The sequence below is a fragment of the Oncorhynchus tshawytscha genome, linkage group LG16 (genome assembly GCF_018296145.1).
Source record: "Oncorhynchus tshawytscha isolate Ot180627B linkage group LG16, Otsh_v2.0, whole genome shotgun sequence".
Taxonomy (NCBI): domain Eukaryota; kingdom Metazoa; phylum Chordata; class Actinopteri; order Salmoniformes; family Salmonidae; genus Oncorhynchus; species Oncorhynchus tshawytscha.
In genome coordinates this window covers 4,447,845-4,472,844 of record NC_056444.1, presented here as the reverse complement: position 1 = coordinate 4,472,844, position 25,000 = coordinate 4,447,845, and the positions used below count along the sequence as shown (strand labels likewise).

The window sequence follows — 25,000 nt, the reverse complement described above, 5'->3', positions numbered from 1 at the left end:
TAGCCAGGTGTGGTAGAAAACAGGTAAACCTACAGTAACCCTCCCTCATTAGCCAGGTGTGATGGAAAAGAGGTTAAACCTACAGTAACCCTCCCTCATTAGCCAGGTGTGGTAGAAAACAGGTAAACCTACAGTAACCCTCCCTCATTAGCCAGGTGTGGTAGAAAACAGGTAAACCTACAGTAACCCTCCCTCATTAGCCAGGTGTGGTAGAAAACAGGTAAACCTACAGTAACCCTCCCTCATTAGCCAGGTGTGATGGAAAACAGGTAGACTCACAGAAGCCTCTCTATAGAATTTCCCACCACTTCTCCTTCTTCTTCTTCTTCTTCTTCTTCTTCTTCTTCTTCTTCTTCTTCTTCTTCTTCTTCTTCTTCTATGGTATTATGGCGGACCTCAAACAATGTTAGAGGTGAATGTCGCCACCTACTGGATGGGTGACAACTGATAAACTTTATTGCAGAAATAATATTGGAAGGTGGAAAGGTATACAAATACTCAAACTTTTCTCCTTCAATCGGACTCAACTGTAATGACAGGTCCCTACACAGGTTCAGGAGCATGAGAAGGGGAAACCTGTCCATTCAGTATTCCCTGTAACGTTTTCCTGAAGATCCAACAATTTTTGCCGCCTTCACAAGAATTTCTCATTTTTTTCATTTTGTATTAGTTTTTCCAGTGCAGTTCATCAGTTGCTCAAATAACACAACAAGCTGTGGAGCATCTCTCTCATCTCATCTCCACTGCAGGCTGTGGAGCATCTCTCTCATCTCTACTGCAGGCTGTGGGGCATCTCTCTCATCTCCACTGCAGGCTGTGGAGCATCTCTCTCATCTCCACTGCAGGCTGTGGAGCATCTCTCTCATCTCATCTCCACTGCAGGCTGTGGAGCATCTCTCTCATCTCCACTGCAGGCAGTGGAACATCTCTCTCATCTCATCTCCACTGCAGGCTGTGGAGCATCTCTCTCATCTCATCTCCACTGCAGGCTGTGGAGCATCTCTCTCATCTCATCTCCACTGCAGGCTGTGGAGCATCTCATCTCATCTCCACTGCAGGCTGTGGAGCATCTCTCTCATCTCATCTCCACTGCAGGCTGTGGAGCATCTCTCTCATCTCCACTGCAGGCTGTGGAGCATCTCTCTCATCTCCACTGCAGGCTGTGGAGCATCTCTCTCATCTCCACTGCAGGCTGTGGAGCATCTCTCTCATCTCATCTCCACTGCAGGCTGTGGAGCATCTCTCTCATCTCATCTCCACTGCAGGCTGTGGAGCATCTCTCTCATCTCCACTGCAGGCTGTGGAGCATCTCTCTCATCTCCACTGAGGGCTGTGGAACATCTCTCTCATCTCATTTCCACTGCAGGCTGTGGAACATCTCTCTCATCTCATCTCCACTGCAGGCTGTGGAGCATCTCTCTCATCTCCACTGCAGGCTGTGGAGCATCTCTCTCATCTCCACTGCAGGCTGTGGAGCATCTCTCTCATCTCCACTGCAGGCTGTGTGGCATCTCTCTCATCTCCACTGCAGGCTGTGTGGCATCTCTCTCATCTCCACTGCAGGCTGTGGAGCATCTCTCTCATCTCCACTGCAGGCTGTGGAGCATCTCTCTCATCTCATCTCCACTGCAGGCTGTGGAGCATCTCTCTCATCTCCACTGCTGGCTGTGGAGCATCTCTCTCATCTCCACTGCAGGCTGTGGAGCATCTCTCTCATCTTATCTCCACTGCAGGAGACCTCCTGGACAGCCCTGATCCTGGCTACTGCAACCTCTTTTACTTTTTAAACATTTTGTTTTACAAAATCAAATCACATTTTGTTTGTCACGTACGCCGAGTGCAACTGGGGTAGACTTTACTGTGAAATGCTTATGTGCCCCAACGATGCAGAGTTAAAACATTACAATACAAACTGTCTCTGCCTCTAACCCTATGACAGGGGCTGAGTAATGGCTTACTGGTGCTCTTCCATGCCGTCTCTAGGAGGGGTGCGTCACTTGAGTGGGTTGAGTCTTTGACGTGATCTTCCTGTCCTGGTTGGCGCCCCCCTCGGGTTCGTGCCAAGGGTGAGATCTTTGTGGGCTCGGCCTTGTCTCAGGATGGTAAGTTGGTGGTTGAAGACATCCCTCTAGTGGTGTGGGGGCTGTGCTCTGGCGAAGTGGGTGGGGTCATATCCTGCCTGGTTGACCCTGTCCGGGGGTATCGTCGGACGGGGCCACAGTGTCTCCCGACAACTCCTGTCTCAGCCTCTAGCATTTATGCTGCAGTAGTTTATGTGTCGGGAGGCTAGGGTCAGTCTGTTATATCTGGAGTTATTCTCCTGTCTTATCTGGTGTCCTGTGTGAATTTAAGTATGCTCCCTCTAATCCCCCCCTCCCCCTGTTGCTCCAGTTTCAACTGGAACCCTGGCATGTTCACTGGACATGCTACCTGTCCCAGACCTGCTGTTTTCAACTCTCTAGAGACAGCAGGAGCGGTAGAGATACTCTGAATGATCGGCAATGAAAAGCCAACTGACATTTACTCCTGAGGTGCTGACCTGTTGCACCCTCTACAACTACTGTGATTATTATGATTTGACCATGCTGGTCATCTATGAACATTTTAACGTCTTGGCCATGTGCTGTTATAATCTCCACCCGGTACAGCCAGATGAGGACTGGCCACCCCTCATAGCCTGGTTCTACTCTAGGTTTCTTCCTAGGTTCCTGCCTTTCTAAGGAGTGTTTCCTAGCCACCGTGCTTCTGCATCTGCATTGCTTGCTGTTTGAGGTTTTAGGCTGGGTTTCTGTATAGCACTTTGTGCCATTGACTGATGTAAAAAGGGCTTTAAAAATATATTTGATTGATTGATTGATTGATTGATGAGTTACAGACAGTTGTTTTGCATCTCTGGTTTTTGTATGCCTCTTTTGTTATTTTTATAGCATAACTTTAGTCCATATTTTATAGGAAATGTTTTTTTACTAAGTGTACAAAGCATTAGGAACACCTTAATATTGAGTTGCACCCCGTTTTTCCCTGAGAACAGCCACAAAGGACTCGAAAGCGCTCCACAGGCACGCTGGCCCATGTTGTCTCCAATGCTTCCCACAGTCTAGTTGGCTGCATGCTGGCCCATGTTGTCTCCAATGCTTCCCACAGTCTAGTTGGCTGCATGCTGGTCCATGTTGTCTCCAATGCTTCCCACAGTCTAGTTGGCTACATGCTGGTCCATGCTGTCTCCAATGCTTCCCACAGTCTAGTTGGCTGCATGCTGGCCCATGTTGTCTCCAATGCTTCCCACAGTCTAGTTAGCTGCATGCTGGCCCATGTTGTCTCCAATGCTTCCCACAGTCTAGTTGGCTGCATGCTGGCCCATGTTGTCGCCAATGCTTCCCACAGTCTAGTTGGCTACATGCTGGCCCATGTTGTCTCCAATGCTTCCCACAGTCTAGTTGGCTGCATGCTGGCCCATGTTGTCTCCAATGCTTCCCACAGTCTAGTTGGCTGCATGCTGGCCCATGTTGTCTCCAATGCTTCCCACAGTCTAGTTAGCTGCATGCTGGCCCATGTTGTCTCCAATGCTTCCCACTGTCTAGTTGGCTGCATGCTGGCCCATGTTGTCGCCAATGCTTCCCACAGTCTAGTTGGCTGCATGCTGGTCCATGTTGTCTCCAATGCTTCCCACAGTCTAGTTGGCTGCATGCTGGTCGATGTTGTCTCCAATGCTTCACACAGTCTAGTTGGCTGCATGCTGGCCGATGTTGTCTCCAATGCTTCCCACAGTCTAGTTGGCTGCATGTCCTATTGGCGGTGGACCATTGTCGATACACACAGGAAACTGTTGAACGTGAAGAAAAACAGCAACGTTGCAGTTCTTGACTCAAACCGGTGCACCTGGCACATACTACCTTTCCCCCGTTCCAAGGCACGAAGATATTTTGTCTTGACCTTTCACCCTCTGAATGGTCACACGTACACAATCCATGTCTCAAGGCTTTAAAATCCTTCTTTAACCTGTCATCCTCCCCTTCATTCTACACTGAAGGAAGTGTATTTAACAAGTGACATCAATAAGGATCATATGTTTCCCCTGGATTCACCTGGTCTGTCTGTGTCATGGAAAGAGTTTTATTGCAGGGAGTGCTTCTCACGGTCTCCATAATCTATGTCTGCTGGGAGACAGTATGTGCGTAAGGAGCCCGTATTAAATGAACGGTTTTGTACAACGAACCAGCACTCTTGTGAAAAAATATTTTGACTATTTAGCTGGGCCTCCGTCTGTTTCATTCAACCAGTATCTTACACATTCTGGGTTGCAGACCGAGTAGGTTAATTGAATTGGGTTATGAACATTGAGAACATAATTCTCGTAACACCAGTCTCCTCCCCTTCATTCTACACTGAAGGAAGTGGATTTAACAAGCGACATCACTGAGGATCCTATCTTTCCCCTGTATTCACCTGGTCTGTCTACGTCATGGAAAGAGCAGGCGTGTTACACTCAGTGATTATACAAAAACAATTGTTGTTGTTGTTGTTGTTTATAGTTCTAGTTGTTTGGGATCAAAAACAAAACACATTCACAGTTCATAAAAGGTTGAGATTAGAAGGAATTCAAAAGTTAAGAATCTTACATTTTCCAATTTATATCATTTAAATATAATGTAGTTTCTTGTTTTATTCGGGCTAAGATATAATTTTGTCATCTCCCTTTTGGCCTATCTATTATTTTGTGCTTTATCTAAATATTTGCACTTGAATAAAAATAAATATGTTATTCAAGGCTATTTTTTGTGTTTCATGCTTCAATTTGGGCTCCTGAGTGGCGCAGAGGTCTCTACGCAGAGGTCACTACGCAGAGGTCACTACGCAGAGGTCTCTACGCAGAGGTCACTACAGACACCCTGGTTCAATTCCAGGCTGTACCAGTGTCGTCTGGGTTTGGCCGGGGTAAGTCATCATTGTAAATAAGAATTTGTTCTTCACTTACTTGCCTAGTTTAATAAAATATTTACCATGTCATTGTTTTCCAGACATTTCACATTGAGTAGCCTACTGGGGCGAGGGGTAACCCTCTACATATTTATTCATCAGTTATCACAACCCAATGTTCGCTTAAGAATTCTAGACATATGCTAAATAAATTAAAATAGAAAACATATTGACCAAAATAAAAACCATTACAACGTGCCTCCTCAAATGTGTATGACTCCCTGATCAAATAAAGGTTAAATAAAATAAATAAACAAAAGTTGAGCTTGTGTTAGCCACTCCGAGGCGCTAGGGGGCGCTGTGTTCAACAGACCGTCCCATCACCTGATGGACGCGCACATTTTGAATCAATAAGGAAAAAATGGTGTTTATTTCCTGTCATAGTAAACAGTTTGAAAAACATTAGCGATGGATGCTGATCCAAATAACAGAACATTGACAATTACAAGCACGACAGATGAAAATGTATGCTTTTCCGATGTGACAACTGTTGTTAAAAGATGGATGATTGACTTCAGTTTTGTTAGTTTGTGTCAATTCTTCAAAGAGGGTAAATTTGAAGAATTCAACCAAACGATTTCGACGCTGGAAAGTAAGTTTTGCTGGTTGAGGTTAATTTAGTTTATATGGACTAATGTAGTTACTCGCTATAACGGGTGTGTATCATTCTGTTTTAGCGATCATTGATGGTACCCCTCATTTAAACACCGAACAGAGACAGAAAAGGCAGATATGTGGCTTCCTCGCACGGATAATGCACGGCAAACATTTAGGTAAGTTAACCCAGCTATATTTTAGTTTCGTTTTGTTGCCTTTCGTTTGTTTGCATTGCAGGTATCAATCAGTACTGATCTTTACGTGTAGATGTCTCGATAGCTTTATTAACTAGTATAATAATAATAATAATAATAATAATAATATGTCGTTGTTTGTTATAGACGTGTCCTTCGACAGAGACGAGCGGTTGTCGCCTCTGATGTCGGCTGTCGGTGTCTGGGCGTCTCAGGAAGAGACTGTGGCGGATGTCACTCTGTTCCAGCACATCACCAATCTACTCTATGTTCAGGTGATGATTTACTGTGTTGGTTTTCTGTGCTCTACATTCCTACTGTGTATACTGTCTGTCTACATGTAACAATTCATTTTTATTATAGTCACACACTAACCAGACCGGGAGCCGCATCAAAAGTCTCGGAGCAGAAGGGGATTTTGTTTTTTGTTTTTTTGAGGGTCAGTTTTGTCTTTTGTAAATTCCAATGAAAAATGTTACATGCTAGATAGCATGAGGATGAAAAGGGCAGGTTTCCAGGAAAACCGTAGTATTTAAATCGTCTCTGGGGCAGTGTGGATAAATGTAACATTTGGAGAACAGTGGCATATCCCATCCCTGCATTGAGGTACGTTGTCCGTCCCATATCTTGTACCAGTCCACGGTGTCTTACTCTAACTATATAATTGACTTCCGACCTCAATGCAGCTTAGTGTAAACCAGCGTAATGGTATCATCTGGCAACATGGACAAAACAAAAGCTAATCCTTGATCGGCACTCTTATTCTGAGAGGAATACAGTACATTCAGGCTGTGAAACCAGGCTTGGATTTCTAGGTATTGTCTTGAATTCTGCACTGATGAGCTGTGCTTAACTCACTGGTCTTCTCTTCCAGAGTGTTGCTGTGTGTTTTGACTCACTGGTCTTCTCCTTCCAGAGTGTTGCTGTGTGGTTTGACTCACTGGTCTTCTCCTTCCAGAGTGTTGCTGTGTGTTTTGACTCACTGGTCTTCTCCTTCCAGAGTGTTGCTGTGTGGTTTGACTCACTGGTCTTCTCCTTCCAGAGTGTTGCTGTGTGGTTTGACTCACTGGTCTTCTCCTTCCAGAGTGTTGCTGTGTGGTTTGACTCACTGGTCTTCTCCTTCCAGAGTGTTGCTGTGTGGTTTGACTCACTGGTCTTCTCCTTCCAGAGTGTTGCTGTGTGGTTTGACTCACTGGTCTTCTCCTTCCAGAGTGTTGCTGTGTGGTTTGACTCACTGGTCTTCTCCTTCCAGAGTGTTGCTGTGTGTTTTGACTCACTGGTCTTCTCCTTCCAGAGTGTTGCTGTGTGTTTTGACTCACTGGTCTTCTCCTTCCAGAGTGTTGCTGTGTGTTTTGACTCACTGGTCTTCTCCTTCCAGAGTGTTGCTGTGTGTTTTGACTCACTGGTCTTCTCCTTCCAGAGTGTTGCTGTGTGTTTTGACTCACTGGTCTTCTCCTTCCAGAGTGTTGCTGTGTGGTTTGACTCACTGGTCTTCTCCTTCCAGAGTGTTGCTGTGTGGTTTGACTCACTGGTCTTCTCCTTCCAGAGTGTTGCTGTGTGTTTTGACTCACTGGTCTTCTCCTTCCAGAGTGTTGCTGTGTGTTTTGACTCACTGGTCTTCTCCTTCCAGAGTGTTGCTGTGTGGTTTGACTCACTGGTCTTCTCCTTCCAGAGTGTTGCTGTGTGGTTTGACTCACTGGTCTTCTCCTTCCAGAGTGTTGCTGTGTGGTTTGACTCACTGGTCTTCTCCTTCCAGAGTGTTGCTGTGTGGTTTGACTCACTGGTCTTCTCCTCCCAGAGTGTTGCTGTGTGGTTTGACTCACTGGTCTTCTCCTCCCAGAGTGTTGCTGTGTGGTTTGACTCACTGGTCTTCTCCTTCCAGAGTGTTGCTGTGTGTTTTGACTCACTGGTCTTCTCCTTCCAGAGTGTTGCTGTGTGTTTTGACTCACTGGTCTTCTCCTTCCAGAGTGTTGCTGTGTGTTTTGACTCACTGGTCTTCTCCTTCCAGAGTGTTGCTGTGTGTTTTGACTCACTGGTCTTCTCCTTCCAGAGTGTTGCTGTGTGGTTTGACTCACTGGTCTTCTCCTCCCAGAGTGTTGCTGTGTGGTTTGACTCACTGGTCTTCTCCTTCCAGAGTGTTGCTGTGTGTTTTGACTCACTGGTCTTCTCCTCCCAGAGTGTTGCTGTGTGTCTGGAGAAAGGGAACTGCGTCTTGGCTTCATCAGCTCTCAAATGGCTCGAGGAGGAGTGTGAAATCCCACAGGTAAGCAATGCCTCCACAGCACATATATGACTGGGGACTTCTAAAGTACTTGTCCAGTGTTTATTCCCATTAAATAATGAATGACTATATATATATATATATGAGTGGTCCCGGGTCTGTGTGTGCTCTTGCCATCTCCATTGATGTCATTGTCAAGCCATTTGGAATGACAATGAATGACAGGTAGCTGTCGTGATCGCACCAACAGAGTGGCACTCGGGCTATATTTCCCTCCCTTCGTTTCCAGAATTTGGGAATCAAGCTGTCATTGATCGTGAATAAGAGGGACACGTACCACCCGTTCCTGCTCAACTTCAGCTGGAACCGTCTGCTGGAGAACATACAGACCTTCCTGGATCGCTTCCTGGAGAAACACCCATCAGACTTCCTGTTCCAGGTAGGGACCTGAACCAGTGACTAGAGTTGGGTTATCCAGATGTTCATACCGTTCTTCTCTCACCCTTGGAATTTTGGGGGATTTACCGGTTTAGAAACACAAAGGGGGGGGTCCAAAACAATTATTAGAATGCTAACATCATGAGCACAAGTAATAGTGATTTTTACATGGAGGCTGCTAGCTAAATATGCTAACGATGCAAACAAAAAATAAATGAATTGTAAAGATATACAGTACCGGTCCAAAGTTTTAGAACACCGACTCATTCAAGGATTTTTTTTTTTTTTTTTTTACTATTTTCTACATTGTAGAATAATATCGAAGACATTAAAACTATGAAAGAGTGCATCAAATGGTAAAGGGTGGCCATTTGAAGAACCGCCAAATATAAAATATATTTTGATTTGTTTAACACTTCTTTGTGGGGAGTACCTACATGATTCCATGTGTGTTATTTCATAGTTTTAATGTCTTCACTATTATTCTACAATGTAGAAATAAAGAAAAACCCTTGAATGAGTCGGTGTTGTAAAACATTTGACCGGTAGTATACACTATCCATTTCTCAATTGTCGCAATGCTTAAAAAAATCCTTATTTAACCTGTCTTCTCCCCTCAATCTTGACTGATTTTTGAAGTGGGTGTAACAGGTGACATCAATAAGGGATTGGGGTGTACTGGTGCATCAACTACAGAAGCAGGGAATAGCCTCCTGTCCTATGGGTCCTTCTGGCTCGTACAAGGCTTACATACTTACTTAGGGATAATTGTGTGCCTTTTGGGAAGTAACCCCTGTAATAGTGTTTTTTTATTCTGCTTGACCCCCTGTTTTTCAGGCAGCCACTAAGGTGGTCAAGGCAGGCCAGGAGACAGGGGAGGATTCTGAGACTCGGGAGGCGTCATATACTACCAGCCAATCTTCTGAACACTCCAAAGTGTAAGGACTGGTTCAATATGTCTTTTATCTACTATAATCTCACTATTTATAGATCTATTGAAACATTGCTTTTAATAACCCTGCATACATAATCAAAATGATTTGAATTAGACTTCCTATTATTTGATTTTTCTGAATTGAATGTAGTGTTTTCTTGTGTTGTCTTCATCGTAACCGTGCATTCTGTGTAATTCAGTCTTGTCGAGTACGAGCGTGAATTCAAATGAAGATGCTCAACCAAAGCATTATGGGGGAAACCACCTCAAACGGTCATATGTTCAGTTCAGAAATGATCTTTGAGGTGAACGTAACGTATGCTGCTTTTTCCTAGCAGGAATCAAGAGACCGGTGTTCTTATGAGGTGAGTGTTTGTAGTAAGTTACTTTGAATGAATGAGGGGGGCCTCCCGGGTGGCGCAGTGGTTAAGGGCGCTGGACTGCAGCGCCAGCTGCGCCACCAGAGACTCTGGGTTTGCGCCCAGGCTCTGTCGTAACCGGTCGCGACCGGGAGGTCCGTGGGGCGACGCACAATTGGCCTAGCGTCCGGGTTTAGGGAGGGTTTGGGCGGTAGGGATATCCTTGTCTCATCGCGCACCAGCGACTCCTGTGGCGGGCCGGGTGCAGTGCGTACTAACCAATGTCGCCAGGTGCACGGTGTTTCCTCCGACACATTGGTGCGGCTGGCTTCCGGGTTGGATGCGCGCTGTGTTAAAGAAGCAGTGCGGCTTGGTTGGATTGTGTATCGGAGGACGCATGACTTTCAACCTTTGTCTCTCCCGGGAGTTGTAGCGATGTAGACAAGTTAGTAGCTACTAAACAATACCATGAAATTGGGGAGAAAAAGGTGTCAAATTTTTAAAAAAATTAAAGAATGAATGACGGACCGTTGGGATAACCTTGTAAAATAAAGACTTGTTTCAGCTAACGGAGAGGAGGAAGGTTACCTTCATGAAAACAGCACTCCTGTGAATGCTCTGTATACAGTATATTCTGAATGTATTCAGACCCCAAACAATTTACGTTACAGCCTTATTCTAAAATTCAGTTAATTGTTTTCCTCGTCAATCTATACACCTTAATGACAAAGCTAAAACTGTTTGTTTTTACATTTTGCAAATGTATTAAAAGTTTTTTTTTTAAACGTATTAAGACCCGTTGGAAACCACCAAGACTCTTCCTAGAGCTGGCCGCCCGGCCGAACTGATCAACCGGGGAAGAAGAGCCTTGGTCAGGGAGGTGACCAAGATCCCCATGGTCATTCTGACAGGGTTCTAGAGTTCTTCTGAGTGAGAGAACCTTCCAGAAGGACAACCGTCTCTGCAGCACTTCACCAAATCAGGCCTTTATGGTAGTGGCAAGACGGACTCCTCGGTAAAAGGCACATCACAGCATGCTTGGAGGCATCTAAAGATTCTCTGGTCTGATGAAACCAAGATTGAACTCTTTGGCCTGAATGCCAAGCGTCACGTCTGGAGGAAACCTGGTACCATCCCTACGGTGAAGCATGGTGGTGGCAGCATCATGCTGTGGGGATGTTTTTCAGCAGCAGGGACTGGGAGACTAGTTAGGATCGAGGGAAAGATGAACGGAACAAAGTACAGAGAGATCCTTGATGAAAACCTGCTCCAGAGTGCTCAGGACCTCAGACTGGGGTGAAGGTTCACCTTCCAACAGGACAATGACAGTAAGCACACAGCCAAGACAACGCAGGAGTGGCTTCGAGACAAGTCTCTGAATGTCCTTGAGTAGCCCAGCCAGAGCCCGGACTTGAAACCGATCGAACATCTCTGAAGAGACCAGAAAATAGATGTGCAGAGACGCTCCCCATCCAACCTGACAGAGCTTGAGAGGATCTGCAGAGAAGAATGGGAGAAACTCCCCAAATACAGGTGTGCCAAGCTTGTAACTGAGTAAAGGGTCTGAATGCCTTTTAAAAAATATATATTTAATAGATTAAACCTGTTTTTGCTTTGTCATTAAGAGGTTTTCTATTGTGATGTCATTATGGGCTATTGTGATGTCATTATGGGCTATTGTGATGTCGTTATGGGCTATTGTTATGGGCTATTGTGATGTCGTTATGGGCTATTGTTATGGGCTATTGTGATATATGAGGGGGAAAAAAACTAATTTAATCCATTTTAGAATAAGGCTGTTATGTAACAAAATGTGGAAAAGGTCAAGGGGTAGAAATGCAAGTTTAGGGCGTTGGTCAAAAATTGTGCTCACTCATCCTCAAGTCAAACCACTTTAGTTTTGACCAGAGGATTATGGGGGATTATGACCTTGCTATAGTAGGTCAATGTCTTCTTCCCGGGGGGGGGTGTGTCGTTTATAAACTGTTGTGCTATTTCTGAGAAGACTACACGCACACACAATGATTTATGAAGTTGACGCACACCATACACACTTGTGCTTCCTGTTTATAAATCAGACCTGTCAGAAAACGGCGCGCGTGAACGAGCATCATAACTCCGTCTGAAAACACCCATCAGTCACCTTGTTTTTAACGGTGACGGTGACATTTTTTGTTGTTGTTTATGCAAGACAGAAACAAATGCACATTTGTTGTGGAGTTGTAAACAGATCATTTTATTTTTTTATTTTCAGTAATGATTGGCGTTTTTTTACTTTTGTCCTGACCCCTAAATATGCGGCCCCGCCCACAACATTCAGAAATATTGCCTACTTGAACACAATAAAAAAAAACTACAGTAGATGGTAACATGTTAAATTCTACTGTATGTTGTAAACCACGCACCCTGTCCTCTATGTATACTAGCCTATCTAATATCAAACACTTCAAATGTATATTAAACTATCTAATTGGCCCAATTTAACGAGATGCTTATGCTAATTTATTGTATGGCTACTTGGTGAATATGAAACTCATCATGGCCAGAAAATATTAAATGTTTATGATATATGTATTATGTTTCTAAATGAAATATATGCACGACATTTCCTCGTTCCAGTTATTCAGACCAAACAAACATCAACCGTCTGTCTGTTTTACCATTTCAACTATAGAGCAAAATTAGGCTGCTTGAAATAGCGTATCTATTTACTACTGTGAAGTGGGTCTGTTTTTTAAATGAGAGCTGGGACGAATGGTAAGCCTATCCATCGTTCTTGGTCTATAGGCTATTTTCACCAGTGTGAAACCATCCAGTCAGAAAATTAATTTATTCTGCAGTGGTCATGGAAACTAAATAAATCATAGAAAATCAATGTTTTGTTTTTATAATTTTACAATGCAAAGATGCATCTATTTTTCACTCTTCTCACTAACAGCAGATGATTGTATCTTGTTATATTTGTCTAAATGTTATTTTAGTTCTTTTAAAGGCCTCTTAAATGCCAGGAAGTGTGTACGCACGAGAAACTGTACGCATCTGGTCTGAAGTTTGTTGGAGGATAAGCACATTTCTCACGTCTAGTTCAGTCTTTATAAACTTTTACGTGAACTCGTGTTTTGAGTTATATTTTGCGATGTTTATAAACGAGGCCCCCATGTACCAGCGCTGTCAAACCTCATGTGGTCATTAAGCTGGCTGTGGGGCCCTGGTCAAAAGGAGCTGGCTGTGGGGCCCTGGTTAAAAGGAGCTGGCTGTGGGGCCTTGTCAGAAGGAGCTGGCTGTGGGGCCTTGTCAGAAGGAGCTGGCTGTGGGGCCTTGTCAGAAGGAGCTGGCTGTGGGGCCTTGTCAGAAGGAGCTGGCTGTAGGGGCCCCGGTCAAAAGGAGCTGGCTGTAGGGGCCCCGGTCAAAGGAGCTGGCTGTAGGGGCCCCGGTCAAAAGGAGCTGGCTGTAGGGGCCCCGGTCAAAAGGAGCTGGCTGTAGGGGCCCCGGTCAAAAGGAGCTGGCTGTAGGGGCCCCGGTCAAAAGGAGCTGGCTGTAGGGGCCCCGGTCAAAAGGAGCTGGCTGTAGGGGCCCCGGTCAAAAGGAGCTGGCTGTAGGGGCCCCGGTCAAAAGGAGCTGGCTGTAGGGGCCCCGGTCAAAAGGAGCTGGCTGTAGGGGCCCCGGTCAAAAGGAGCTGGCTGTGGGGCCCTGGTCAAAAGGAGGTTAGGAAGCATCATTTAGGAAGCATCATTGTCTAATGACATATTGCATTTCTCCTCAGACCCAAGAAGAAGCTGCTGTCAACAAGGAATATTCATCCCTGGAAACCAGAGTCTGGCAAGAAGCCTGCACTCACTGTTATGAGAAAAGGGGGTATGGTCTTCCACTCTCTGTCAGGACGTACCGTGTATTTAAGATCTTGGGTGCTCTTTTTTTAATGCTCTTTGTTCTGTCACAGTAATTCTCCTATTGCTCTTGAGAAAGAACATGGTTGTAATGCCAAGTAGAAGAACTAGCTACAATGTTGTCCATGTAAAATGGACAATCTATTTATCATGCTGTTTGTCCATGTAAAGTTCTCTCTCTCTCTCTCTCTCTCTCTCTCTCTCTCTCTCTCTCTCTCTCTTTGTCCCTGTAAAGTTCTCTCTCTCTCTCTTTGTCCCTGTAAAGTTCTCTCTCTCTCTTTGTCCCTGTAAAGTTCTCTCTCTCTCTTTGTCCCTGTAAAGTTCTCTCTCTCTCTTTGTCCCTGTAAAGTTCTCTCTCTCTCTTTGTCCCTGTAAAGTTCTCTCTCTCTCTTTGTCCCTGTAAAGTTCTCTCTCTCTCTTTGTCCCTGTAAAGTTCTCTCTCTCTCTTTGTCCCTGTAAAGTTCTCTCTCTCTCTCTCTCTCTCTCTCTCTCTCTTTGTCCCTGTAAAGTTCTCTCTCTCATTCTCTCTCTCTGTTTGTCCCTGTAAAGTTCTCTCTCTCTCTCTCTGTTTGTCCCTGTAAAGTTCTCTCTCTCTCTCTGTTTGTCCCTGTAAAGTTCTCTCTCTCTCTCTGTTTGTCCCTGTAAAGTTCTCTCTCTCTCTCTCTCTCTTTGTCCCTGTAAAGTTCTCTCTCTCTCTCTCTCTCTTTTGTCCCTGTAAAGTTCTCTCTCTCTCTCTCTCTCTCTTTGTCCCTGTAAAGTTCTCTCTCTCTCTCTCCCCTGTAAAGTTCTCTCTCTCTCTCTCTCTGTAAAGTTCTCTCTCTCTCTCTCTCTCTCTCTCTGTAAAGTTCTCTCTCTCTCTCTGTAAAGTTCTCTCTCTCTCTCTGTGTGTTTGTCCCTGTAAAGTTCTCTCTCTCATTCTCTCTCTCTGTTTGTCCCTGTAAAGTTCTCTCTCTCTCTCTCTGTTTGTCCCTGTAAAGTTCTCTCTCTCTCTCTCTGTTTGTCCCTGTAAAGTTCTCTCTCTCTCTCTGTTTGTCCCTGTAAAGTTCTCTCTCTCTCTCTCTTTGTCCCTGTAAAGTTCTCTCTCTCTCTCTCTCTCTTTGTCCCTGTAAAGTTCTCTCTCTCTCTCTCTCTCTCTTTTGTCCCTGTAAAGTTCTCTCTCTCTCTCTCTCTCTCTTTTGTCCCTGTAAAGTTCTCTCTCTCTCTCTCTCTGTAAAGTTCTCTCTCTCTCTCTCTCTCTCTCTCTCTCTGTAAAGTTCTCTCTCTCTCTCTCTCTCTGTAAAGTTCTCTCTCTCTCTCTGTAAAGTTCTCTCTCTCTCTCTGTGTGTTTGTCCCTGTAAAGTTCTCTCTCTCATTCTCTCTCTCTGTTTGTCCCTGTAAAGTTCTCTCTCTCTCTCTCTGTTTGTCCCTGTAAAGTTCTCTCTCTCTCTCTCTGTTTGTCCCTGTAAAGTTCTCTCTCTCTCTCTGTTTGTCCCTGTAAAGTTCTCTCTCTCTCTCTCTCTTTTGTCCCTGTAAAGTTCTCTCTCTCTCTCTCTCTGTTTGTCCCTGTAAAGTTCTCTCTCTCTCTCTCTCTCTTTGTCCCTGTAAAGTTCTCTCTCTCTCTCTCTCTCTTTGTCCCTGTAAAGTTCTCTCTCTCTCTCTCTTTCTTTGTCCCTGTAAAGTTCTCTCTCTCTCTCTCTCTTTGTCCCTGTAAAGTTCTCTCTCTCTCTCTCTCTCTCTTTGTCCCTGTAAAGTTCTCTCTCTCTCTCTCTCTTTGTCCCTGTAAAGTTCTCTCTCTCTCTCTCTTTTTGTCCCTGTAAAGTTCTCTCTCTCTCTCTCTCTCTCTCTTTTTGTCCCTGTAAAGTTCTCTCTCTCTCTCTCTCTTTTGTCCCTGTAAAGTTCTCTCTCTCTCTCTCTCTCTCTTTGTCCCTGTAAAGTTCTCTCTCTCTCTCTCTCTCTCTGTAAAGTTCTCTCTCTCTCTCTCTCTCTCTCTCTCTGTAAAGTTCTCTCTCTCATTCTCTCTCTCTGTTTGTCCCTGTAAAGTTCTCTCTCTCTCTCTCTCTTTGTCCCTGTAAAGTTCTCTCTCTCTCTCTCTCTCTCTTTGTCCCTGTAAAGTTCTCTCTCTCTCTCTCTCCCTGTAAAGTTCTCTCTCTCTCTCTCTCTGTAAAGTTCTCTCTCTCTCTCTCTCTCTCTCTCTGTAAAGTTCTCTCTCTCTCTCTGTAAAGTTCTCTCTCTCTCTCTGTGTGTTTGTCCCTGTAAAGTTCTCTCTCTCATTCTCTCTCTCTGTTTGTCCCTGTAAAGTTCTCTCTCTCTCTCTCTGTTTGTCCCTGTAAAGTTCTCTCTCTCTCTCTCTGTTTGTCCCTGTAAAGTTCTCTCTCTCTCTCTGTTTGTCCCTGTAAAGTTCTCTCTCTCTCTCTCTTTGTCCCTGTAAAGTTCTCTCTCTCTCTCTCTCTCTTTGTCCCTGTAAAGTTCTCTCTCTCTCTCTCTCTCTCTCTTCTTTGTCCCTGTAAAGTTCTCTCTCTCTCTCTCTCTCTCTCTTTGTCCCTGTAAAGTTCTCTCTCTCTCTCTCTCTCTCTCTGTAAAGTTCTCTCTCTCTCTCTGTGTTTGTCCCTGTAAAGTTCTCTCTCTCATTCTCTCTCTCTGTTTGTCCCTGTAAAGTTCTCTCTCTCTCTCTGTTTGTCCCTGTAAAGTTCTCTCTCTCTCTCTTTGTCCCTGTAAAGTTCTCTCTCTCTCTCTCTTTGTCCCTGTAAAGTTCTCTCTCTCTCTCTCTCCCTGTAAAGTTCTCTCTCTCTCTCCCTGTAAAGTTCTCTCTCTCTCTCTCTCTCTCTCTCTCTGTAAAGTTCTCTCTCTCTCTCTGTAAAGTTCTCTCTCTCTCTCTGTTTGTCCCTGTAAAGTTCTCTCTCTCTCTCTGTTTGTCCCTGTAAAGTTCTCTCTCTCTCTCTCTGTTTGTCCCTGTAAAGTTCTCTCTCTCTCTCTCTGTTTGTCCCTGTAAAGTTCTCTCTCTCTCTCTGTTTGTCCCTGTAAAGTTCTCTCTCTCTCTCTCTTTGTCCCTGTAAAGTTCTCTCTCTCTCTCTCTCTCTTTGTCCCTGTAAAGTTCTCTCTCTCTCTCTCTCTCTCTTTGTCCCTGTAAAGTTCTCTCTCTCTCTCTCTCTCTCTCTTTGTCCCTGTAAAGTTCTCTCTCTCTCTCTCTCTCTCTCTCTCTCTGTAAAGTTCTCTCTCTCTCTCTGTGTGTTTGTCCCTGTAAAGTTCTCTCTCTCATTCTCTCTCTCTGTTTGTCCCTGTAAAGTTCTCTCTCTCTCTCTCTGTTTGTCCCTGTAAAGTTCTCTCTCTCTCTCTGTTTGTCCCTGTAAAGTTCTCTCTCTCTCTCTCTCTCTTTGTCCCTGTAAAGTTCTCTCTCTCTCTCTCTCTCTCTTTGTCCCTGTAAAGTTCTCTCTCTCTCTCTCTTTGTCCCTGTAAAGTTCTCTCTCTCTCTCTCTCCCTCTTTGTCCCTGTAAAGTTCTCTCTCTCTCTCTCTCTCTCTCTTTTGTCCCTGTAAAGTTCTCTCTCTCTCTCTCTCTCTCTCTCTCTCTCTCTCTCTCTCTCTTTGTCCCTGTAAAGTTCTCTCTCTCTCTCTCTCTTTGTCCCTGTAAAGTTCTCTCTCTCTCTCTCTCTCTCTTTTGTCCCTGTAAAGTTCTCTCTCTCTCTCTCTCTCTTTTGTCCCTGTAAAGTTCTCTCTCTCTCTCTCTCTCTCTTTTGTCCCTGTAAAGTTCTCTCTCTCTCTCTCTCTCTCTTTGTCCCTGTAAAGTTCTCTCTCTCTCTCTCTTTGTCCCTGTAAAGTTCTCTCTCTCTCTCTCTCTCTCTCTCTCTGTAAAGTTCTCTCTCTCTCTGTGTGTTTGTCCCTGTAAAGTTCTCTCTCTCATTCTCTCTCTCTGTTTGTCCCTGTAAAGTTCTCTCTCTCTCTCTCTGTTTGTCCCTGTAAAGTTCTCTCTCTCTCTCTCTGTTTGTCCCTGTAAAGTTCTCTCTCTCTCTCTGTTTGTCCCTGTAAAGTTCTCTCTCTCTCTCTCTCTTTTGTCCCTGTAAAGTTCTCTCTCTCTCTCTCTTTTGTCCCTGTAAAGTTCTCTCTCTCTCTCTCTTTGTCCCTGTAAAGTTCTCTCTCTCTCTCTCTCTCTCTCTCTTTGTCCCTGTAAAGTTCTCTCTCTCTCTCTCTCTCTCTCTCTCTCTGTAAAGTTCTCTCTCTCTCTCTGTGTGTTTGTCCCTGTAAAGTTCTCTCTCTCATTCTCTCTCTCTGTTTGTCCCTGTAAAGTTCTCTCTCTCTCTCTTTGTCCCTGTAAAGTTCTCTCTCTCTCTTTGTCCCTGTAAAGTTCTCTCTCTCTCTCTCTCTCCCTGTAAAGTTCTCTCTCTCTCTCCCTGTAAAGTTCTCTCTCTCTCTCTCTCTCTGTAAAGTTCTCTCTCTCTCTCTCTCTCTCTCTCTCTGTAAAGTTCTCTCTCTCTCTCTGTAAAGTTCTCTCTCTCTCTCTGTGTGTTTGTCCCTGTAAAGTTATCTCTCTCATTCTCTCTCTCTGTTTGTCCCTGTAAAGTTCTCTCTCTCTCTCTCTCTCTCTCTTTGTTTGTCCCTGTAAAGTTCTCTCTCTCTCTCTGTTTGTCCCTGTAAAGTTCTCTCTCTCTCTCTCTGTTTGTCCCTGTAAAGTTCTCTCTCTCTCTCTCTCTCTTTGTCCCTGTAAAGTTCTCTCTCTCTCTCTCTCTCTTTGTCCCTGTAAAGTTCTCTCTCTCTCTCTCTCTCTCTCTTTGTCCCTGTAAAGTTCTCTCTCTCTCTCTCTCTCTCTCTTTGTCCCTGTAAAGTTCTCTCTCTCTCTCTCTCTCTCTTTTGTCCCTGTAAAGTTCTCTCTCTCTCTCTCTCTCTTTTGTCCCTGTAAAGTTCTCTCTCTCTCTCTCTCTCTCTTTGTCCCTGTAAAGTTCTCTCTCTCTCTCTCTCTCTCTTTGTCCCTGTAAAGTTCTCTCTCTCTCTCTCTCTCTCTCTTTTGTCCCTGTAAAGTTCTCTCTCTCTCTCTCTCTCTCTTTTGTCCCTGTAAAGTTCTCTCTCTCTCTCTCTCTCTCTCTTTGTCCCTGTAAAGTTCTCTCTCTCTCTCTCTCTCTCTTTTGTCCCTGTAAAGTTCTCTCTCTCTCTCTCTCTCTTTTGTCCCTGTAAAGTTCTCTCTCTCTCTCTCTCTGTAAAGTTCTCTCTCTCTCTCTGTGTGTTTGTCCCTGTAAAGTTCTCTCTCTCTCTCTCTCTTTGTCCCTGTAAAGTTCTCTCTCTCTCTCTCTCTCTTTTGTCCCTGTAAAGTTCTCTCTCTCTCTCTCTCTCTCTCTCTGTCCCTGTAAAGTTCTCTCTCTCTCTCTCTCTCTCTCTCTTTGTCCCTGTAAAGTTCTCTCTCTCTCTCTCTCTCTGTCCCTGTAAAGTTCTCTCTCTCTCTCTCTCTCTCTCTTTGTCCCTGTCCCTGTAAAGTTCTCTCTCTCTCTCTCTGTTTGTCCCTGTAAAGTTCTCTCTCTCTCTCTGTTTGTCCCTGTAAAGTTCTCTCTCTCTCTCTCCCTGTAAAGTTCTCTCTCTCTCTCTCCCTGTAAAGTTCTCTCTCTCTCTCTCCCTGTAAAGTTCTCTCTCTCTCTCTCTCTCTTTGTCCCTGTAAAGTTCTCTCTCTCTCTCTCTTTTGTCCCTGTAAAGTTCTCTCTCTCTCTCTCTGTTTGTCCCTGTAAAGTTCTCTCTCTCTCTCTCCCTGTAAAGTTCTCTCTCTCTCTCTCCCTGTAAAGTTCTCTCTCTCTTTCTCTCTCTGTTTGTCCCTGTAAAGTTCTCTCTCTCTCTCTCTCTTTCTTTGTCCCTGTAAAGCTCTCTCTTTCTCTCTCTCTCTCTCTCTCTCTCTCTCTCTCTGTTTGTCCCTGTAAAGTTCTCTCTCTCTCTGTTTGTCCCTGTAAAGTTCTCTCTCTCTCTCTCTGTCCCTGTAAAGTTCTCTCTCTCTCTCTCTGTTTGTCCCTGTAAAGTTCTCTCTCTCTCTCTCTCTTTTGTCCCTGTAAAGTTCTCTCTCTCTCTCTCTCTCTTTTGTCCCTGTAAAGTTCTCTCTCTCTCTCTCTCTCTCTTTGTCCCTGTAAAGTTCTCTCTCTCTCTCTCTCTCTCTCTTTGTCCCTGTAAAGTTCTCTCTCTCTCTCTCTTTGTCCCTGTAAAGTTCTCTCTCTCTCTCTCTTTGTCCCTGTAAAGTTCTCTCTCTCTCTCTCTCTCTCTCTCTCTGTAAAGTTCTCTCTCTCTCTCTGTTTGTCCCTGTAAAGTTCTCTCTCTCTCTCTGTTTGTCCCTGTAAAGTTCTCTCTCTCTCTCTTTGTCCCTGTAAAGTTCTCTCTCTCTCTCTCTTTGTCCCTGTAAAGTTCTCTCTCTCTCTCTCTCCCTGTAAAGTTCTCTCTCTCTCTCTCTCTCTGTAAAGTTCTCTCTCTCTCTCTCTCTCTCTGTAAAGTTCTCTCTCTCTCTCTGTAAAGTTCTCTCTCTCTCTCTGTGTGTTTGTCCCTGTAAAGTTCTCTCTCTCATTCTCTCTCTCTGTTTGTCCCTGTAAAGTTCTCTCTCTCTCTCTGTTTGTCCCTGTAAAGTTCTCTCTCTCTCTCTGTTTGTCCCTGTAAAGTTCTCTCTCTCTCTCTCTCTCTTTGTCCCTGTAAAGTTCTCTCTCTCTCTCTCTCTCTCTTTGTCCCTGTAAAGTTCTCTCTCTCTCTCTCTCTTTGTCCCTGTAAAGTTCTCTCTCTCTCTCTCTCTTTTGTCCCTGTAAAGTTCTCTCTCTCTCTCTCTCTCTTTGTCCCTGTAAAGTTCTCTCTCTCTCTCTCTCTCTCTTTTGTCCCTGTAAAGTTCTCTCTCTCTCTCTCTCTCTCTTTGTCCCTGTAAAGTTCTCTCTCTCTCTCTCTCTCTCTCTTTTTGTCCCTGTAAAGTTCTCTCTCTCTCTCTCTCTCTCTTTGTCCCTGTAAAGTTCTCTCTCTCTCTCTCTCTCTCTCTTTGTCCCTGTAAAGTTCTCTCTCTCTCTCTCTCTCTTTTTGTCCCTGTAAAGTTCTCTCTCTCTCTCTCTCCCTGTAAAGTTCTCTCTCTCTCTCTCTCTGTAAAGTTCTCTCTCTCTCTCTCTCTCTCTCTCTCTGTAAAGTTCTCTCTCTCTCTCTGTGTGTTTGTCCCTGTAAAGTTCTCTCTCTCATTCTCTCTCTCTGTTTGTCCCTGTAAAGTTCTCTCTCTCTCTCTCTGTTTGTCCCTGTAAAGTTCTCTCTCTCTCTCTCTGTTTGTCCCTGTAAAGTTCTCTCTCTCTCTCTCTGTTTGTCCCTGTAAAGTTCTCTCTCTCTCTCTGTTTGTCCCTGTAAAGTTCTCTCTCTCTCTCTCTCTCTTTGTCCCTGTAAAGTTCTCTCTCTCTCTCTCTCTTTGTCCCTGTAAAGTTCTCTCTCTCTCTCCCTTTGTCCCTGTAAAGTTCTCTCTCTCTCTCTCTCTCTCTCTTTTGTCCCTGTAAAGTTCTCTCTCTCTCTCTCTGTAAAGTTCTCTCTCTCTCTCTGTGTTTGTCCCTGTAAAGTTCTCTCTCTCATTCTCTCTCTCTGTTTGTCCCTGTAAAGTTCTCTCTCTCTCTCTGTTTGTCCCTGTAAAGTTCTCTCTCTCTCTCTTTGTCCCTGTAAAGTTCTCTCTCTCTCTCTCTCTCTCTTTGTCCCTGTAAAGTTCTCTCTCTCTCTCTCTCCCCCTGTAAAGTTCTCTCTCTCTCTCCCTGTAAAGTTCTCTCTCTCTCTCTCTCTCTGTAAAGTTCTCTCTCTCTCTCTCTCTCTCTCTCTCTCTCTGTAAAGTTCTCTCTCTCTCTCTGTAAAGTTCTCTCTCTCTCTCTGTGTGTTTGTCCCTGTAAAGTTATCTCTCTCATTCTCTCTCTCTGTTTGTCCCTGTAAAGTTCTCTCTCTCTCTCTCTCTCTCTCTCTGTTTGTCCCTGTAAAGTTCTCTCTCTCTCTCTGTTTGTCCCTGTAAAGTTCTCTCTCTCTCTCTGTTTGTCCCTGTAAAGTTCTCTCTCTCTCTCTCTCTCTTTGTCCCTGTAAAGTTCTCTCTCTCTCTCTCTCTCTTTGTCCCTGTAAAGTTCTCTCTCTCTCTCTCTCTCTCTCTTTGTCCCTGTAAAGTTCTCTCTCTCTCTCTCTCTTTTGTCCCTGTAAAGTTCTCTCTCTCTCTCTCTCTCTCTTTCTTTGTCCCTGTAAAGTTCTCTCTCTCTCTCTCTCTCTCTCTCTCTTTGTCCCTGTAAAGTTCTCTCTCTCTCTCTCTCTCTCTCTCTTTTGTCCCTGTAAAGTTCTCTCTCTCTCTCTCTCTCTCTCTTTTGTCCCTGTAAAGTTCTCTCTCTCTCTCTCTCTCTCTCTGTAAAGTTCTCTCTCTCTCTCTCTCTCTGTAAAGTTCTCTCTCTCTCTCTCTCTCTCTCTGTAAAGTTCTCTCTCTCTCTCTGTGTGTTTGTCCCTGTAAAGTTCTCTCTCTCATTCTCTCTCTCTGTTTGTCCCTGTAAAGTTCTCTCTCTCTCTCTCTCTCTTTGTCCCTGTAAAGTTCTCTCTCTCTCTCTCTCTCTCTCTTTGTCCCTGTAAAGTTCTCTCTCTCTCTCTCTCTCTCTCTCTCTGTCCCTGTAAAGTTCTCTCTCTCTCTCTCTCTCTCTCTCTCTTTGTCCCTGTAAAGTTCTCTCTCTCTCTCTCTCTCTCTCTCTCTGTCCCTGTAAAGTTCTCTCTCTCTCTCTCTCTCTCTTTTGTCCCTGTAAAGTTCTCTCTCTCTCTCTCTGTTTGTCCCTGTAAAGTTCTCTCTCTCTCTCTCTGTTTGTCCCTGTAAAGTTCTCTCTCTCTCTCTCCCTGTAAAGTTCTCTCTCTCTCTCTCCCTGTAAAGTTCTCTCTCTCTCTCTCTCTCTTCTTTGTCCCTGTAAAGTTCTCTCTCTCTCTCTCTGTTTGTCCCTGTAAAGTTCTCTCTCTCTCTCTCTTTTCTTTGTCCCTGTAAAGCTCTCTCTTTCTCTCTCTCTCTCTCTCTCTCTCTCTCTCTCTCTGTTTGTCCCTGTAAAGTTCTCTCTCTCTCTGTTTGTCCCTGTAAAGTTCTCTCTCTCTCTCTCTGTCCCTGTAAAGTTCTCTCTCTCTCTCTCTGTTTGTCCCTGTAAAGTTCTCTCTCTCTCTCTCTCTTTCTTTGTCCCTGTAAAGCTCTCTCTTTCTCTCTCTCTCTCTCTCTCTCTCTCTCTGTTTGTCCCTGTAAAGTTCTCTCTCTCTCTCTCTCTGTTTGTCCCTGTAAAGTTCTCTCTCTCTCTCTCTCTGTTTGTCCCTGTAAAGTTCTCTCTCTCTCTCTCTCTGTTTGTCCCTGTAAAGTTCTCTCTCTCTCTCTCTCTCTTTCTTTGTCCCTGTAAAGCTCTCTCTTTCTCTCTCTCTCTCTCTCTCTCTCTCTCTCTCTCTCTCTCTCTCTCTCTCTCTCTCTCTCTCTCTGTTTGTCCCTGTAAAGTTCTCTCTCTCTCTCTCTGTTTGTCCCTGTAAAGTTCTCTCTCTCTCTCTCTCTCTCTCTCTCTCTCTCTCTCTCTCTCTCTCTCTCTCTGTAAAGTAGAGTTTAAATGCTCTTGTTCTATAATAGTTACATGTATATTTACTATCTATCCAGATGTAATATGTATTACATTACTTCATTCTTGCTATGTAATAACTGGGGGACAAAAATGGCATGTATGTAAAGTGTATAAAAGACGAAAACACGTTTATTTTTGTCCTCTGAAGGGAGGATGGACCCAAAAATAAACCATAAAAAGAGAATTTGACTCTCTCTCTCTCTCTTTCTCTCTCTCTCTCTCTCTCTCTCATATGCTGTTTGTCCATGCAGTGTCGACGAGGTTGACCTTCCGAAGAGCCTCGTCTGAGACGACCCTGAACACCACGACTCTTAGCAACACAACTCTGAACACCAATACAACCAGGAAGACTCATGGGGTAGGTCAACTAGAGCTTGTTTCCCTGATGGGGGCACACTTTAGCCATTTCTCCAATTAAATGTTCCAAAAATATATGTATACAAGTTTTTTATTATTTATGTATATATATATATATTTAGTTCTGATGGCGTACAACAGTTGAATTAAGCTCATGAGGCGTTTAGAAGTTATATTCTTCAAGTATCAAAGGCTATTGTTACTTTTTTTTAAGTCCAAAATGGATGTACCAACCCTCAGATTGCCCCTTTTTCTCCCCCGTGTAGAGGTGGCCGTGGGATCTGGACTTGGCGCTGAAGGCGGGAGTGAAGCGCCACGGGGAGGGGAAATGGTCGCGTATCCTCCAGGAACACGACTTCCAGGGTCGCACGGGGGTTCAACTCAAAGACCGTTGGAGGGTCCTCAAGAAGGCGCATAAAGTCAACTCCTCCTAAGGCCCGTGTCTCAAATGGTATCTTATTCACTAAGAAGCGCACTACTTTTGACCAGAGCCCTATGAGACCTCCTGAATAGGGGGGGAAAAAAGGGTGCAGATTGGGACGTGACCTTCGGGACTAAGTTTAAGTCCGTTTGTGGATTCTGGGGTTTATATACGGTACTCTACTGTTAGTGATCTTGCCTAGTTTTAATAAATAGTGTTATAGTTCAGGCTCCTTGGTTTTCTCTTCTTTAAATTCTGTTTTAAACTAGTGTATTAGTACCGCTCACTGTACAGTTTTATATAAGGGATTGTAAATAGGTTATGCTCTTGTGTCCTTGTATTTCCAGAGTTGGTGTGTGTGTGAGTTTAACTAAGGCTGTGATTCAATCCGAGGGAGACAATGTCCCATTTGAGTGGAAATATGCCTGGGTTTACCATGAACAAACACGAGAACGTTTTTTTTTAAAAGCTGCATTGTGTTCAACCTGAAACTGGATTGAATCCCGGCCTTTCTTAACACAAGGCTTCAATGTCATTAACCGGTAACCACCAGTAGCTGGCATGATATTACTACCAGTAACCAGCAGAGGGAGCTATATATATCTTTCTGTGGACAATAGCAGCTTAACTTGTATTTCAACTTTATTTTTTAGTTTTTTACAAAACCATTTATCCTTCTAGTTATCAATGGCTAAAGAAAGAACGATTAGAACCATCTGAACAAATTGTTCAATAGAAATTGAAAAAATTGTCAAACATTAATAAAAATGTCTTTGTTTATTTTATATATTTCACAGTATTTATTTCTGCAATAGGGACTATACAAAAGCACACCTGTGTTATTGTAAAGTAGTCATCTCTCCATTTGGAACGTCATATCTTGTCTGTACGCAGGAAGGAGATACTCAAATGTGTTCTTAAAATATTTTGTTAAATAAAGATCACTGATTTGGTGTGTGATTTATTTTATTTTTTTGCTGTTTAAGTACGAATATAGCTTGTTGAAGCTTGTGTCTGAAAAGTCACCCTATTCCCTACAGAGTGCACAACTTTTGATCAGAGCTCAAAGGGCCCTAGTCTCACC

At 44.2% G+C, this 25,000-nt stretch overlaps 1 protein-coding gene across 2 annotated transcripts; it reads left to right on the top strand.

Moving 5' to 3' along the window:
• Positions 1 to 5,318: 5,318 nt before the first annotated feature.
• Positions 5,319 to 24,882, top strand: terf1 (telomeric repeat binding factor (NIMA-interacting) 1). 2 transcript variants are annotated; one of them, XM_042298689.1, is made up of 10 exons: positions 5,319 to 5,569; positions 5,655 to 5,750; positions 5,916 to 6,043; positions 7,945 to 8,031; positions 8,279 to 8,428; positions 9,265 to 9,365; positions 9,697 to 9,726; positions 13,484 to 13,575; positions 23,390 to 23,496; positions 23,762 to 24,882. In XM_042298689.1, the coding sequence occupies exons 1-10, from the start codon at positions 5,386 to 5,388 to the stop codon at positions 23,927 to 23,929; spliced, it is 1,143 nt and encodes a 380-aa protein (XP_042154623.1). In that variant the 5' UTR covers positions 5,319 to 5,385; the 3' UTR covers positions 23,930 to 24,882. The 2 variants fall into 2 exon arrangements, with proteins under 2 accessions (XP_042154623.1, XP_042154624.1); XM_042298690.1 differs by having other exon boundaries at positions 5,320 to 5,569; positions 9,700 to 9,726.
• The last annotated feature ends 118 nt before the right edge of the window (positions 24,883 to 25,000 follow it).